Here is a 17,289-nt window from a genome sequence, read left to right as displayed (position 1 = left end):
AAACTTTATTAGTCAGGAGAGCCTAGAGTAATGCATTCCAAGTTCTAAAAGACCATGACTGCCAACCTAGACTACTGCTCCCAGCAACACTATCTGCCATAATGAAAGAAAAAAAGAAAACTCCATGATGTAAATAGCCTAAAAAAGTTCAAATTAAAAAATAAACCCCAGAAAACAAGTCAACAACAACAAAACACTAAATGTAGCACTAGAAGCAGTACTTTGAACTTAAGAGCAAAGCCACAAGACTCCATAAAGAAAATAAACCAAACTATAATTAATACAATTAGACCCATATCTATTGCCCTGCACAAAAGTTAACTTTATATGGATCAGAAAGTTCAATTTGAAACCTGAACTACTAAGACTACTAGAAAAAAATAGGCTGCACTCCACAATATTTAAGTTTAAGAAAGGACTTTCTGAATAGGACTCTATTTGGTCAGAAGCTAAGGCCAACAATTGACAAATAGGGCCTCATAAAACTAAAAACACTTCTGTATAGCTAAGGAAGCAATCAGTTCAGTGAAGATGAGACTCACAAAATGTGAAGGATTTCTTACTACATATACAATTGACAGAGGATTAATATTCAGAATATACAAAGACCTTTTTAAAAAGTCAAGGAAACAAATGATCCAATTAAAAATTGGGCTAAGGATCTAAACAGAGAATTCACAATAGAAGAAATAGAAATGTCTAAGAAATATGTCAAAAAGTGTTTATTATACTTAGCAATTAGGAAAATTCCAATTAAAACTTTGAGATTTCATTTCATCAGTTGGGATGGCGAAGATCAACAAAACAACTGACAAATGTTGAGAGAGAGGAACCCACATTTACTGTTGGTGGTAGAGCAAACTGTTGCCATCACTCTGGAAATCTGGAAATCTGGAGATTCCTCAAAAAACTAAAAATAAACCCAGTTATACTACTCCTATGTATATTCCTAAGAGATTCAGCACCCCACAGATTCTGGCTCAGTAGGATTAATTGTGGCTTTCTTCACAATATCTAGGAAAGGGAAATGACCCAATATCCTACAGATGTGAGTATACAACATGGAGTAACTATGGGAACAAGGAAAGCATAAAGGGACCATGGTGGTGGTCATGGTGGATGGATTGAGATGGGCATAGAAGGATATAGGTGATATGAAGGGGCAAAATAGAAGAACAGGGAGGAAGATAAAAGAGGCCAGTGTAGAAGGGGAAGGAGGGAGGAGAAAAAATAATACCAAGGTTGTTTGTTTAACACTTCAAGGAATCATATTATTTTATATTTTACAAACATTAATGAAATTATGCCATTTGGGTTGACAACGCTCCCACAAGAACTATAGACAAACAAAATTTCCAGTACCAGGTGTGAGAAACCCCCTTTTGAGTGGATGGTCAGGGTAGTATAAAAGACTTCCAAAGCAATATAGTCTGTTACTAACACACTTGGCTGCCTCTCAGAGGTTGAAGGTAAGCCTCTCTTGCCGAGGACACCACACACAAGACTTGGGTGACCTGAGCTGGGTTTAACCTGACAGGCTGCTTTCTGCCTCTGGTTCCCATTAGTACATCCATAGAAAGCACTCTGCAAGCAGCCAAGAGAGGGAAACAATTAATAGTCCTACCAAGCTGTGACACATATGAATCATTAAATGACCAGCAAGGCAATATATTCGTTAAAGTTCAATAGTGGCACTCACGTTTTGTTGATAACCAATAGCTGTCTAAGAGGACTTAAGGTCCACTCAACCGGAGAGAAATCATGCCTGGCTCTAGAAACAATGCCAGCTCCTAAGGGTAGTTAGGCCAAGGAACTTAAAAGAGAATGTAGTACTATCACTTTGATGAATCAGCACAATTCCCAGGTACATTCTAAATCTTATACCCACAGATTAGTGTAGCTATCACCCCTCATCAAGGAAGTGTCTAGCTCCAGCAGATGGAGACTACTACTGAAAACCACAATTGGACAAAATGCAAAGATCATTGGATCTCAGGGAGTCCAGTATTAGTGGGTACTCTGCAGCACAGCTCTTGCATCTATGGTTCAAGGGAACATCACAGAAAGACTGTAAGATCTGTAATAGGAGGAAGTCTGCTGTGAGAGTGTTTCTCTTAGTAATGGCTGCATAAACAAGACCTGAACAGTGACAATGTCAATAGACATGCTATCGCAGAAGGGAGAAAATCTCACAGGATCCATCCCACAGGCAAAAAACTACAGGCAACAGTGAACACTGAAGAAGGGAGAATTAACCTCTTCAAAGTCATCAGCCCTGAAAACGTATACACACAAAGAAGAAAAATGAACTGAACAGGTTGTTTTAACACACACACACACACACACACACACACACACACACACACACACACACCAATAATAATCAAAGAGGAGGTTATCAATTTGTGAGTAGGGAGGATAAGGGTGGTATGTAGGGAGAAAAGGAAAGGGGAGAAGTATGCATTCTATTTGAATGAAAATCATAAAATAATAATAACTTGGTATTGACAAATGGAGAAATTTCATGTTAAAATTTGTCTCTGTAGAGAAGGTGGAACATCCAGGTGCACTTGATCCTCATGCACACAAGGCAGGAGTTGGCAGGAATGAGTGACCTCTTTGTACACTGGATTTCTATGCTCTTGTTAGTGTATCTCATCTGTCTTCTATCAATAGTAGAATTTAACAACCACAATAAAAAATGATATATGTATAGTACCTAATTTAATTCTCATTCACAACCAGCTGATAGTGGTATTCTCCTCATATTCCCCATGAGCAAACAGACTCAGAGATGTTAACTATCTTCACTTGGGACCTGAAAAGCAACACACTTGTAGTTCAGACTCAGGAGTATCAAACCCTGAACTACTCTTTGTGGTATACGTCATTACTCTTCATGACTGGCTGTGATACAATTTAATTTTGCTTTTTGAATTCTTCCTTGTTTTATTTAAACTGGAGTAATTTAAGCTGTATGCATGAGAATTCTATGGATGTGGTAACAAATACCACAAATGCCTCGAAAGAACTTGTTTAGTTCTGGAATTCTGAAGTTTAAAAAAGGTTTGAAAGGACAGAGTGTTTGGGGCAGGGAGCCTCCAGTAAAGACTCCCTTTCTGTTTTTCCTAGTCTAGAAGCTATCCCAGTTCCTTCGCAGTCATTTTCTCCACTTCCAGAATGTATCCATCTAAACTGTGCTTTTCATTGTCCTGTCTTTCTTCTGTTTTGTCCTCACTGTCCTCTCAGAGTGAACTCTAGGCACACTGAGGATATCAGATTAGCAAAGATAATCTCCCCATCTCAAAATTTTAACAACCCAAGAAACAAAAGTCAATGCATAAAACTAGATTAATGGGTTTAGGACATAATAATGTTCTAGTCTTTGAGTAGCTATTATCCAACCTACCACAGTATATCTATTTATAACAGATTTTGATCTATTTCCACACAATAAGGTTCCATTTAAGCATCTATAATACATAAATAATAATAATTATAAATAATTACATAAGTCATATACATATTTTCATGGGTTCTGGTATTTTTAAAGAAGAATGTATTCTAATATATGTGAGATAGAAGCCTAAAAAAAGACATTTGTACTCAAAAGAGGACATTAGCAAGCTATATTTATTTGATTCCAAATGTGTTGCATTCTTCATTTCCATGGTAGATATAAACTGAACCATGTTCTGCAGAAGATAAGAATTCTAAAATCAGAAATCAACACCTGCAGATTTTGTGACATTGCACCTGTGTGTTTTGAAGGGAGAAAATAAAAATATCAACACTTTATACATGCTATCTTTAAACACTAATAATTTTGCTTTTTAAAGATAAAATACCTTAAATATAACTTAATACTAACTGAAAAATTTGAAGCTATGCTGTTTGCATAGTTAACAACAACAGTTTTCCTTAGTTGAATAGCTTCTCGGTTAAATGAAACTCCACCAAAGAGTTTTTATTACTAGCTATGAAAGGTTTCTCCTTACAAATATACATATAACAAGGTTAAGGATAATCTTGTTATCCTAAAGTTGTGATTCTTAGTTTATGTTACTACGGAATTTTTTTTTTGGTATGTGTGTGTGTGTGTGTGTGTGTGTGTGTGTGTGTGAACAGCTCTAGTTTAAAACCATCTATATCCTCAAACAACTCATAAAAAGGCATAGTTTGAATTATCTTGATAATTCTATAGTGTAGCCTTTGTTTTCCTGGCTTCCTTTGACTCCTGTAGATTGGTAGTGGTTCTTCCTTCCTCAGTACCCCCACTTGCTAATCACTTTTGTGTGTTATATTATCAGTAGAGGGGTTTCCCTTTCTCCTCCTCGTTCTCTTTGTCTCTGTCTCTTTCTCTCTCCCCCTCACTCTTTATTTTGAGGCAGCACTTCATGGAAAGCTTGAAAGCTTTATAGGTGATCAAGTACATTAAACTATATACAGTTTCTTCACCTGCTATTTTATAATTCTGTTAAAGAAAGGAGAATTTTTGGCTTTTTGAGTGATGTTTTCTCCTGTAAAGTCCCATGCTTCTTGTTGATCTTGATTCTTTATTTCAGATAGGCAGTAGATTATTTGTTTTCCCTTTCCAGAGGTCTCACAATAGACCACAAGATTATAACTATTATGGCAAATATTTTAGTTCTGATAAATAAAGCCTTCTTTTTTTTTTTTAAGAAAAATTGAGCATTGGATGGTCTAGTGAGATGGCTTGGTGGTTAAAGTGTGCTGCTGGACAAGCATGGGGACCTGAGGTCATAGCCTCAGTATCCACATAGAAATCAGCATGACTGCATCTGTCCCTTCAGCACTGTGTAGGAGGAGGGTTAGGAGAGACGAGCAGACTCCTGGAGCTCACTGACCAGCCAGCTTAGAAGACTTTATGAGCTTCAGGTTCAGTGAGAGACCTCATCTTAAAAAATAGGGTGGAAAGCACTTGAGGAAGATACCTATGACCTCCAGGTGTGTGTGTGCACACATATATGGACATCTCCAATGTTTATGCATGAATACCCACACATACACATATGTACCCAACCATATGCACCCAACACACACGCGCGCGCACACACACACACACACGTATATGTTCATGATACACACAGGGATTTTTATTTGAATAATGATTTTCAGTTGATTAAAGAAAAAGTTTGAATGGTCTATATGGGCAGTACTAACTGGACTTAGTGGGTTATAAAAAGATGTGATTCTACAGCTAAGGGTTATGTTGATGTCCATGGTCCATGTGGATGTCCGTAGTCTGTGCTCCCACTAGAGTCCGTATTGATGTACATTGTCTGTGCTGCCACCAGAGACTGTGCTGAGGTCCATGGTCCATGCTGATACCAGAAACCATGTGGAAGTCTATGATCTGTGCTGCCACTGACTGTAAAGGGCAAGGGAGCATCTTTTGCAGTGGTATTGATGACTGCAGACTCACAATTGAGGTTGAGAGATACAGAGGGGTTCTGTTGTAGTCTCTCTCTCTTCCAATCCTCCCCCACCACCATAAAAAAAAGAAAAAGAAAAAAAAAGAAACAGTCTGTACAGGAAGCCATTGAAGAAACATTGTGATTGGGATCCTGAAATATAGCTCTTCACAGTTGATGGATTCTGGCAGGGGTACGGGTGGGGAAGGACTAAGTTTTTCCTAAGGGGATGGCTACTGGGAGTTTGACCATGCTCCAATGAGTATATGGATTGAATGTCATATTTTTTATTTTATTTTTTTTTCAGTGGGGAGGTCACAAGTGTTGGAGGGGTTGGATTTAGGGAGACTGGGAAGTTAACATGATTGGGGTGCATTACAGGAAACTCCCAAATAATCAAAGAAAATATTATGTTGAAAAAAAAGACGTGAAGTTTGGAGGGGGACATGTTGGAGGAATATGAGGGAGTTGGGAGGGGTGAGGTTGATATGATTGTATTTCATTACCTGCATGTAGAAAATTAAGAGAAAAGCAGATGTGGACTTGTGAAATGGACCAGCATGTAAAAAATAGCTTCTGCACAAGCAGAAGACTTTGAGTTTGATCCCTGAATCCAAGGTGGAAGTAGAGACTTGACTACTGAAAGTTACCTTCTGACTTCCACATGCTCACAGTGGTATGTACGTGCCTGTACACACACACACACACACACACACACACACACACACACACACACACACACACACACACACACACTTTTAAAATAGTTAAATCAAGTCTTCTCTGTTTTAAGTATATCCATCTCCAAGAATGTGACTCTTACTCTTGATGACAATTTTATATGTGAGATTTTATCCAAAATAAAGCCTTCTTCTTTTGTCAATGCATCATCTAAACATTTAAATCAGATAGACTAAGTGAACTGACTGCATATGGCATCTGAGCAGTATAACTTCTAATGGAACATTTCATTGGTTTGCCTACAGGTAAGCAGTGCTATTATTCCTATTTTCTTGGCTGGAATAAAACCCAAAAGGAAGTCAGTGATGGAAACACCTAACATGCTTAAAAACACAAAGCATTTTTTATATTCTGAGTTGAGCAGTAAAAACCAAGGGATGTTCTTGAAAATAAGTAAGTAAATAAATATGTTCAGGAGCCTAGAGAGATTTCCTCTTTGTTTTTGAAAAAAAAATACGTGATGAAAGTAAATGGAGAGAAGAATGTAAAAACATAAAAATATAAGACTGATGCAGCAAAAATCCAGTATCTGTATAATGTTGTTCTTTTGACTGGGAACATCTTATTGCCTTTCGATTATTCTTGTCTGCTGCATATCTATCTGCTAAGGTCAGTTACTTTTTCCACATAAGTTCTATCAGATTCTTTTGAGGAAGAGTCCATTCTCTATGAGAATGGAGCCATGTTTTCAGAGGGATGCTTCTGAATGCAGCAGTATTCTTTGATAGGAATTTATTCACTTACAATGTTTTTCTTTATTTACAATAACTTTTCTGCCTCGTGGCTAAGGATTGAATCCAGGGTATTTCACATGTTAGGCAAGTCCTGTACCACTCAGCTGTGCCCCTAGCTGCAAACCTTTTCTTTAATTGCAGACCTGACTGTGATTTTCATATATTTCTTATTTTTTTCTTCTTAGAGATAGGAATCTTAGGCTAATAGAAACTGAATGTATCTCACTTCAAATGTTTGATTTAATACAGATCACTATAATGACTGTCTGATAGATGAAAAAAAACTTTTTTTCTGCTTTTATGTCAATAATTTTGTGCTGTTATATTAAGCAGTGCTATCTTCTGCTCTAATGATTCCATTCCTCTGCTTTTTCTTGGTTAGAATGCAGCTTTCATAAAGGAGAAGCAGGAGAGATGTGCTGGCAAGGGGGCTAAGAATAGCACGCACTGGGTGCTGTAAAGCCAAGTGAAGGTATTTATGTTTGTCCTGAAGGCAGTATCAAGGCACTCACAGCTCTTGAGCTGAGGTGTGGGGTCAAAGTGGTAGGTACAGGAAAGCAATATGCCCATAGTATTTGTGCTTGAGGGAAAAGGAGAGAAATTGAGTGAAACAGACTCCTAAATAGAAGATACCACTTACGGCCTGAGTGCAATGTAGGTGTGACTTAACTATAAAGGCCTGGCTCAGGAAGCTGTTATTGAGAGTGTAAAGAAGCCAGAAAGTTTGTGAGATATTACTAAGGCAGATGAGGTACAGACCTTATGGAACTTATGGTAGAGAAATAAAACAAGAGTGAGGTTTTGAGCTTGGAGTAGATTTTATAAAAATAATAGTAGCAAAGACAGTGAAGAGAGGGAGCTTATTTGAAGAAGAAGAATATGATGATGAAGAAGATAAATTATTTTAATCACAATATTTTTGCAAAAATGTATATATCTATATCTATATCTATATCTATATACATGCAGTGCTAGTTGGAAAATACTGGATTGAGTTTGACAAAAGTGATTGCATTGATACAGTTTTGGAGTTATCCATGTAGAACTGAGTGTGCAGCCTTAGACATACAAGCTTTCCAGTTGAGAGAGTAAAGAGGAGAGGGGCAATGAAGCTTGAAACATGTGCTTCCATATCTGCTCTGTTGTCTTAATAACTCATCACTGCCTGAAATTTCCACTGTTTATGATGTGCTTCTCATGATCTGTCTGATTTTATTTCTGTAGCATAACTTCTTCACGAACAAAGATTTGGTTATTGTTATATATCTCCATACCTGTACCTCAAGGCCATGGAACGGTACCTAGCACATGTTAGGTAATAAAATTATCTAGTGAAGAGCTGGAAATATGACTGGGTGGGTAAAGTACTGGCTTTGAAAGCCTGAGGACCTGAGTTCTGATCCCCAGCACCTATATAAAGGCTGGATGTTTAAGTCTGTAATCCCAAAATTTGGGGACAGATATAGATGCATTCCTAGGGTTTGCTGTCCAGCCAGTATAATTAAAAGTGGTGGGTTACAGGTTCAGCGAGGGACCCTGTCTCAAAAATAAGATGGAGAGCAATTGAGGAAGACACCTGATGGCAACCTCTGGCCTTCAGATACACCTGCACAGTCAAGTGCACTTGAACAAACATATGAAACTCTATATCTATATCTAAATCTATATCTATCTACTACACACACACAGAGACACACACACAGACACACATACACACACATGCCCATGCATGTGTATACCTCTCCCTAAGACAAAGTATCTAGTGAACGTACTAAATGTATGAATAAAGGACTGAATGAAAATATAATATTTTCACATATAATTCAGTTCTTCAAACTGTCTATAACTTTAGATAGTTTGCTTGGCCAAGGACAAATATTTTATTAAATAATACACTTTAGACAAAGACATACTTTACATTTTCCCCCTACAGGAAGCATTCTGACCTTGTTCTTTGGTGTATGACTTTTCACATGTGACTGGTGTCCTTCTGGTCCTTAGAGATTCTTTTTCACTTTTGTTTTCTCCCTTTGAAAACAAAATAGAGATTGTAGTTACTCTAAAATAAAGTTGAATGGGAAATGTCACCGTTCTCATTCAGTTATCAATGTGGTTATTAAAACTGAACATCTATGATTTCCTAAAAATGATTATTCTTGTGCCTAAATAGATATTATTGGCCTTACTATTGAATAACTTTACTATTGAATCATCTTTGTCCACCGTTCTCCCACAATTAACAAGATGTCGATCATCCTTCCAATTTTCTTCTTCACATTACCCTAGTGTTGACCCATCAGGCCTTTTAGTGGCAGAATTTAAAACATTATGAGGAGTTTGCAGTTTCATCCCATGATTACTTTGTTCTCCTCATTGTTTTGCTTCTTTCTGTACATCAACATTTGCCCAACCTTTCATTTGAAATGGAGTTATACCACAGTGGATATGGCCAGGGGATACCTGAGATACTCCTATAGGGATGCACTGACACAAAACAGCTTGGTACTGGCATAAAAACCAACATGTGGACCAATGGAACTGAACTGAAGACCCTGACATTAATCCACACACCTATGAACATATGATTTTTGACAAAGAAGCCAAAACTATACAAGGGAAAAAAAAGAAAGCATCTTCAACAAATGGTGCTGGCATAACTGGATGTCAACATGTAGAAGACTGCAAATAGATCCATATCTGTCACCGTGCACAAAACTCAAGTCCAAGTGGATCAAAGTCCTCAACATAAATCTAGTTACTCTGAACCTGACAGAAGAGAAAGTAGGAAGTAGTCTTGAATGCATTGACACCAGAGATCACTTCCTAAATATAATACCAGTAGCACAGACACTGAGAGAAACAATTAATAAATAGGACCTCTTCAAACTGAGAAGCTTTTGTAGGGCAAAGGACACAGTCAACAAAACAAAACGACAGCCTGCACAATGGGAAAATATCTTCACCAACCCCACATCTGACAGAGAGGGCTTATATCCAGAACATATAAAGAACTCTAGAAATTAGGCATCAAAATACCTAACAGTCCAATTAAAAAATGGCATATAGAGCTAATCAGAGAATTCTCAACAGAAGAAGCTCAAATGGCTGAAAGACATTTAAGGAATTGCTCAATATCCTTAATCATCAGGGAAATGCAAATCAAAACAACTCTGAAACATCCATCAGAATGGCTAAGATCAAAAACACTGAAGACAGCTTATGTTGGAGAGGATGTGGAGCAAGGGGAACTCTCCTCTACTGTTGGTGGGAACGCAAACTTGTACAGCCACTTTGGAAATCAGTATGGCGCTTTCTTAGAAAATTGGGAATCAACCTCCCTCAAGACCCAGTTATACCACTCTTGGGCATATACCCAAGGAATGCTCAAGCATACCACAAGGACACATGCTCAACTATGTTCATGTCAGCAGTGTTTGTAATAGCCAGAACCTGGAAACAACCCAGATGCCCTTCAACTGAAGAATGGATAAATAAAATGTGGTACATATACACAAAGGAGTACTACTCAGCAGAGAAAAGCAATGACATCATGAGGTTTGCAGGCAAATAGATGGAACTGGGAAATATCATCTTAAGTGAGATAACCTAGACTCAGAAAGACAAACATGGTATGTACTCACTCATCAGTGGATACTAGATGTAAAGCAAAGGATAGCCAGACTATAACTCACAACTCCAAGGAGGCTACCTAGTAAAGAGGACCCTAAGAAAGACACAGAGATGGCCCAACAACAGAGAAATGGATGAGATCTACATGAGCAAACTGGTGGTGAGGGGGGGTAAGGGAGGTCAAGGGTCAGGGGAAAAAGAGCTTAGGGGAGCAGGAGGTCCCAGCTGGAACAGGAACAGAGTGGAAGAACAAGGAAAGAGATAAAGACTTTTTATATATAAAAGACTTTTTCATAAAGTCTTTATATCTCTGGATAAGTGAGACAGTTGATTAGCTTGAACTGTTTAGGAGGCCCACAGGCAGTGGGACCAGGACCTCTCCTTGGTGCATGAGCTGGCTATTTGGAACCTAGGGCCTATGCTGAGATACTTTGCTCAGCCTTGGTGTAGGGAGGAGAGGACTGGACCTGCCTCAACTGAATCTACCAGGCTGGGCTGACTCCCCAGGGGAGACCTTGCCTTGGAGGAGGTGGGAATGGGGGGTGAATTGGGAGGGAAGGCTGGTGGTGGGAGGAGGGAGAACAGGGGAATCCGTGGCTGATATGTAAAATTAAAATAATTATAAAATAAAAACTGAACAACTTAAAAAAAGTTATAATGCAGAAATGTTGGCTCCCAAACTCTAGTAGAGAGAACAAACAACAAAATGGTGAGTATGAAAAAGGTATACTGGGGAGACAGTTGGTGAAGTGATTGGTACCCAAACATGAGAACCTGATGTAAAAAGCCAGATGTGGTGGTGGGAACATGTAATCCTAATGCTGGGGCTGCATCCCAGCAGATTCCTGGAGCTTCCAGGAGAGCAACCTAGCTGAAATGGTGAGCCTCATGTCTCAGTATGTGGTAGACAGCTCCTGAAGAATGACACCTGACTGAGGTTGACTTTTGGTTTCCATGCACACACACATATGATCATACACATACACCCAAATACCCACCTCTAGTCCTCCTTCCATCAAAAAAAAAAAAAAAAAGGATATATAGGTAGATATGTATAAAGGATTTGTAGAAAATATCTGTAGAGAATAGAATTGGTGCTTGAAAGTACATTGTTCTATAGTAGAAAGGAAAGGAAAGGGGCAAAGGAAACAGGGAAGCGGATCTTGAGTTTACAAATGCAGGTGGATGACGGAGACAGAACAAAGGCCCACGATGTGGTTGTGTGGGGTTGAAAGATGAAAGTAGAACCATTTATATGGAGAAGAATGTGAGAAGATTGGAGGAAGTAGCTAGGGACAGGGACTTTGAGTGTCTTGTGTGCTGTAATATGGATCTTTGACATTATTTATGAGTACTGAAGGCTATCAGGTAACTTCATTTAAGTTTCACAGTAACCATATGTATTAGGCAAGGCTGCTGTCATTTCCTATCAAATATGAAATTGCTTGAATAGCTAATTATATGCACATAGGTAGGGTTGAGACGATCTATAGCTAGTAATAACATCTGATACTGCTCAACTTCTTTTTCATTAGGTTTTGATGCTATTTGTAAATATTTCCATTATAGTCTTTATATGTTGCATAAATATAGACTTATATGAGCAACATCATATTCAGAAGTAAAGGAGCATGTTTGTATTAGGCTGACTTTGTATTTCTGGAGATTTTAATTGTTGGTAAGCAGGAATTATGCAGGAACCTTTTGATTGATTGAACTTTTAAAGGATACTTTACAAAGCACAATACAATTTGATTTGTTTTTACTTCTAGATATTTCCTTATACGACTCATTATTTTTATGCCACTGAAAAATGGTGTATTTTATGGGAGAAAACATCATTTTGACATTTTGAGATGGTTACATTTAATAGAAAACTTAAAAAAAAGTTTTGCCTATTTCCCACATGTAATTAGAAAGGATAGACATCAAGAAATCCTAGACATGGCTGTTCAGATTCTTTGATGCCAGCAGGCCTCAAGATTAACACCTCAGTACCACAGCTGCCACATGGTACTGGTTATACCCAGAGCAGCTCTTCCTGGGCATGAGCTAAGCTTTCCTCCAGCATTGCTGCTTCAGGGTAAGACGGCTCTTGAAAAGCACCTGTTCTTCCTGCTTCCTCTCTAAGTGTCCTGTAGCTCCTGGGTAGCTCATCTGGAAAGCCTGATTCAGAGCCCCCTCTCCTCTGTCACCATGCAGTCTGGCTATTGATGAAGTTTCTGCAGTAATGGTCATGGAGTGGGCTAGTACAGCCTCAGCCACGTTCTAGCTGTGTTAGCAGGGTTATAACAGGATTCTGTCTCACACATGCCGGTGCTTGGAGAGGGCTCAACACAGTGTCCAGTGCATAGTTACTGCTGAAAACTCTCACACTTTTTAAGAGAAGAATCTATTAGCTATTTCTGTGTAAACTGTGAGAAAACAATTAGTACCTGTTTTCCAAGTCTTCCAAGTTCAAATATATCTCCTAAACACTTTAATCCTCTCCTTTTAAACTTGCATTTACAGAATATATAAATTAATAAGAATGTGGCTTAAATAGTACTCAGCCTCAATGTTACCATGTAAAACTGCTGAGCAGTCTTCCACATGGCAGCATTTATTAACATCCACTGGTAGACAAAGGATGAGACTCAAGACTGACTTAGGAACATAAAGGACATACCTGTGCTGTGGGTGGCTGAGACTGACCACGCAGGTGAGGGTAGGATTCCTTCTCGGTCCTCCCTTCCATAGGCTTCACTTTATTAAATTTTATTATCAGTGATTTAAACATCTTCTTTGAGGCAGTTCTGAAAGACCTCTGTTTTGATGACCCTGTATCTTGAAGTGGAGAGATGTACTTTGTTTTTCTTTCCTTTGGTAGACAAGCCAATTAGTTGTTTAATCAGGATTTTGTTCTGGTTAATTCCTACAGGCGACTCCCTAGCTAGGCAGGGCTTTGGCTTAAGAGCAGTCAATTACTTCTGCTTGGGTGATTTGCACTCTGTTTATGAACTTTTGAGAATCAAAATGCCCCTGTGAATAATTTAAGATGAGAGGATTGAACAAGTGGATTTGAATTGTTTAAATATGATCACACTGCCCATTGACTTGATTTTTTCCTTTCTAATTGCTCGTCTTCTTATCTGTACCCAATTTTAAACAACGGAATATATGTGAATGACTAACAAATGAAACCTGCATGGAGATTGTAACTTGCAGCAAATAGTCTGCTTTGCCAAAGTGCCTGTTTCTAGTGATGAAGCAAGACTTTACCATTAATCTTTCCTTATTCTGCTCAACCAGCAGTTGATTCCATATCAGTGTCTGAAAAGCCAATGTAATCTAGTTCTTTTGTGTGTGTGTGTGTTTATAGATTTAGCTCTGAAACCTTTGAGAGTCACAGGTGCATGATCAAGAATTGATAGATTTCTTTCTCTCTCCAGAGCCCACATTTCTTTGATGTTCTGTGCTATTGAATGCTTTCTTTGGGATATCAGGTTTTAAAGTGGTGCAAGTTTATTTTTTTTTTTTTTGTGGTTAGCACTGGTGTGTGTGTGTGTGTGTGTGTATGTGTGTGTGTGTGTATGTGTGTGTGTGTGTGTGTGTGTGTGCAAGCCAGAGTCGTGGTCTCTCACTGAACCCAGACCTCATTGATTCCATTAGACTGACTAGCCAGCAAACAAACCACAGAAGCCATTTTGTCTCTAACTTCCTAGCACTGAGATTGCAGGGCAGGTGAGTGCTGATGTGCCTAGAATTTTTTGGGTGAATCTAAACTAGGGTCCTTATTCTTGTACAGTAGGCACTTTATGGGCTGAACCATTTTCTTTGTTTTTATAGCCCATTGATTCCAATTTCTGCTGACCATGTATTCATGAATGTGAGCCGTTCAGTGAAGAGTGGGCAACCTATCAGTAACTTTTCATTAAGGAAAACACACTTTCTTTTTCCCAGAAACTATCAACTGTCAATAGCTCTTTAGCTAGGGTCGAGTGACTCATGAGTCCATCCTCCCTCCATGCTGGAATGTTGACTGGCTTGATCTTCTGCCGGTCTTGTTCAGGTAATGTTAACTGGACCTAGGAAAGAGGGTGATGTAGAAATCTCATTTGTGACTGAGTACTCCATAAATACTTACTGAAGGGCTTTAGCACATCCAAGTATGGCAAGCATGGCAAACATGGCACCAGTAGGTTTGGCCTTTTATCTTTTGCCCCCTTGCCAAATTGTTAGACTATATTCCTAAAGCTAGCCACCAAGGCTATTCCCTTATTTGGCCACCCACTCATTCCTGGGACCAATTACCAAGGTCCAACTATCAAAACATCAAGTTTCAGCAATAAAAATATATTTTTTGACTAATCTAATTAAAATACCAATCAGAACTTACCAACATGCCCTAGCTCATTTTAACACAGACTACCTTTTCCCTCTTAACATTAGCACCTGCAAAGCTATCTGCTGCTGTTTCAGCAACCTTGTCTTTTTGTTTTGCTTAATAAAGGATCTATTTGCATTTGGCTTGTGTTTGGAAATTGATGTTTGTGTGTGGTCTGTGCCTAATCTAGGGTCCAGAGGGGAGTATGCCAAAGTAAGTGGATCCCTTCATTTATGCTTTGGATTTTGACCAATTGTCAATTTCTGGATAAACTGCTGTCTGCTGCACACACAAACACCAAAACTTCTGATGAGGTCTGAGATGAGGGGCATGAATTTTAGGTATTGGAACTGTGTGTGTAGATCAAGATAAGTCTTTTTTCCTCAACAAGATATTTAAATTTTCTTTTAAGTTTAAATTCTGTGCTTCCTCCCACCCCTGCAGAGGAGCTTTCCAATGAGCAAGGAGAAGACAAGGGGAAGAGCAAGGGTTTGGAAGGATTAGAAGCCCATGTGAGTAAAAGCAGTTGTCCTTCAACATAAATCTGACCATTTGTCTAATTCTCTCAGCTCAGCCACTCTTCAATTCTAAATTATAATGTCTGCATTTCTTGCCAAGTCATTCTGGCCAGCTATCATTGATTGTTGCCTAACTCTTATTTCATCTGCGACCTCTGCTTTTTGCTCTCAACACCTGCCGTAATAAATTGTTTTGAATTACTCTGCCTTTTTTTTTCTGTTCATGCCTGTTGTGGTTTAAAAGTCTACTTTTCCCCATAGACTCAAGTTTTGAGTGCTTGTTCCCCATCTAGTGGCACTGCTTGGGGAGACCATAAGGCTTTTGGAAGGTGGTGCCCAGTGGGTAGAGGTGGGTGCTGGGGCAGGCCTTCGAAGGCTAATGACTTTCGGTTTTCTGGGCTGTTGGGATATACTTAGCTCCATGTCACTCTTACTATTCCAGATAAGGGTGCGCCCCACCTGTGTGATGAACTGAAAACCTTGAGCCATGGTAATCTTTCTCCTTTCACCTGTTTTTGTCATGTATTTGTTACACGGGTGTAGCAGTAACCAATACAATGCCTTGCTTTGCTCATAGGGCGATATTCTATTTCCATTGTTATTTCTCTTGTCTATCTAGCTGAAGCTATTTTCTTCTTTCAACTCTCTTTCCTCTCTTCTCCTTTACCACGGACAAGCAGATAGACAATCTCTCTTTGGCTGTTGCTATTGTACCTTGTGTCACTCATAGATATCTTTATCAATTTTCATTTTGAAACCATTTCTGGGTCCCCTTATTTTTCTAACCCATTGTTTGCTTCCTCAGGTTATGCTTTGGCCTCCTTTAGCTCTTTGTGTTTAGTTCTGTCTTTGGCATAGTGTGGATACTCTCAGAATGTTTCTTGAATGAACGATGAATGGATAATGATCCAGATCATCTTTCAGTTGTGGACTGAGAATAAATGAGTTCTCCATAGCTGATGAAGAATAGAGGAAATGGAGAAATGTCTTTGAAGATGCACAGTTGCCATGGTCCAGTTTCTACTTTCCAATGCACTCAGCAAGCTCCATGTCTGACCACCTCTATGTCCTGCAGTAGTTACCTGAGCACCTGAAACAAAGGAAATCAAATGCTTATTATACATTAAGATTATATGTTTCAGTAAATGAAAGCCTGAAAGTTTAATGCTTCCAGAAAAGCTGAAAGCCTCAATCTACCAATCAGAAGGAGACAAAACTGACTTAAGAACTACAGAAGGTAAAATTTTCCCCACCCTAAATTAGCACCCAATAGGAATATCTGAAATCTAATCAGTGGTGAAATCCTTCAAAGAAAGGTAGCATTTTTCAAACAGGATTTCTAGTAAACAAAAACTGTGTGGTGGTTTGGATCATTTCTTATAAATTACATATATATACTCCATTTGTCTTATTTTTCAATTTATATTTTGAAGAAACATGAAACTCCTGCTTATTTTTAATGTAAATAAAACTTAATGCAACTAAAACATCATGATGGTTAAGCTTTGCTGATACTAAATTACTGGTCACAGTAAACATGGCATTTCATTACCATCTAATTTATACTTTCACATTATATCATTGTGTGTCCTTTGCCTGCCATCTGTGGTGTTTATGACAGCACTTGTAAGACAGATCACTATTTTAAGTAAGCTTATTTTAGCCCAGCCCCAAATAAGCAGAAGACTGCCTTACCTGGAATGACTGATAACGAAAAGAAAATTAAACCACAATAGCTGTGTTCCTTCAGAGGAATGCAATAAGAACACAAGTGCTCAATAAAGCTGAATGCTTCAGTAAATAAAGTATCATAAACATTACAAAAGCAACTGGAGTTGTGTTTTGATTTATGACTATTAGGAAGA

At 38.6% G+C, this 17,289-nt stretch overlaps 1 protein-coding gene across 1 annotated transcript in view; it reads right to left on the bottom strand.

Annotated features, from left to right (window-relative positions):
• The window catches only part of Cngb3 (cyclic nucleotide gated channel subunit beta 3), a 170,418-nt gene extending 157,099 nt beyond the window's left edge, over positions 1-13,319 (bottom strand). The window contains exons 1-2 of the mRNA XM_052717246.1: positions 13,209-13,319; positions 8,857-8,938 (exon numbers count right to left, since the gene is read on the bottom strand). Of these exons, the coding sequence (XP_052573206.1) occupies positions 8,857-8,938; positions 13,209-13,319 (193 nt within the window). The remainder of the gene's footprint in view (positions 1-8,856; positions 8,939-13,208) is intronic.
• Positions 13,320-17,289: the final 3,970 nt, after the last annotated feature.

This window comes from Peromyscus californicus, unplaced genomic scaffold, assembly GCF_007827085.1.
Source record: "Peromyscus californicus insignis strain IS unplaced genomic scaffold, ASM782708v3 Scaffold_5__1_contigs__length_169319896, whole genome shotgun sequence".
In the NCBI taxonomy this organism is placed as follows: Eukaryota; Metazoa; Chordata; class Mammalia; order Rodentia; family Cricetidae; genus Peromyscus; species Peromyscus californicus.
Note: the sequence above shows the minus strand (reverse complement) of the source record. Positions and strands in the feature narration are given on the sequence as shown.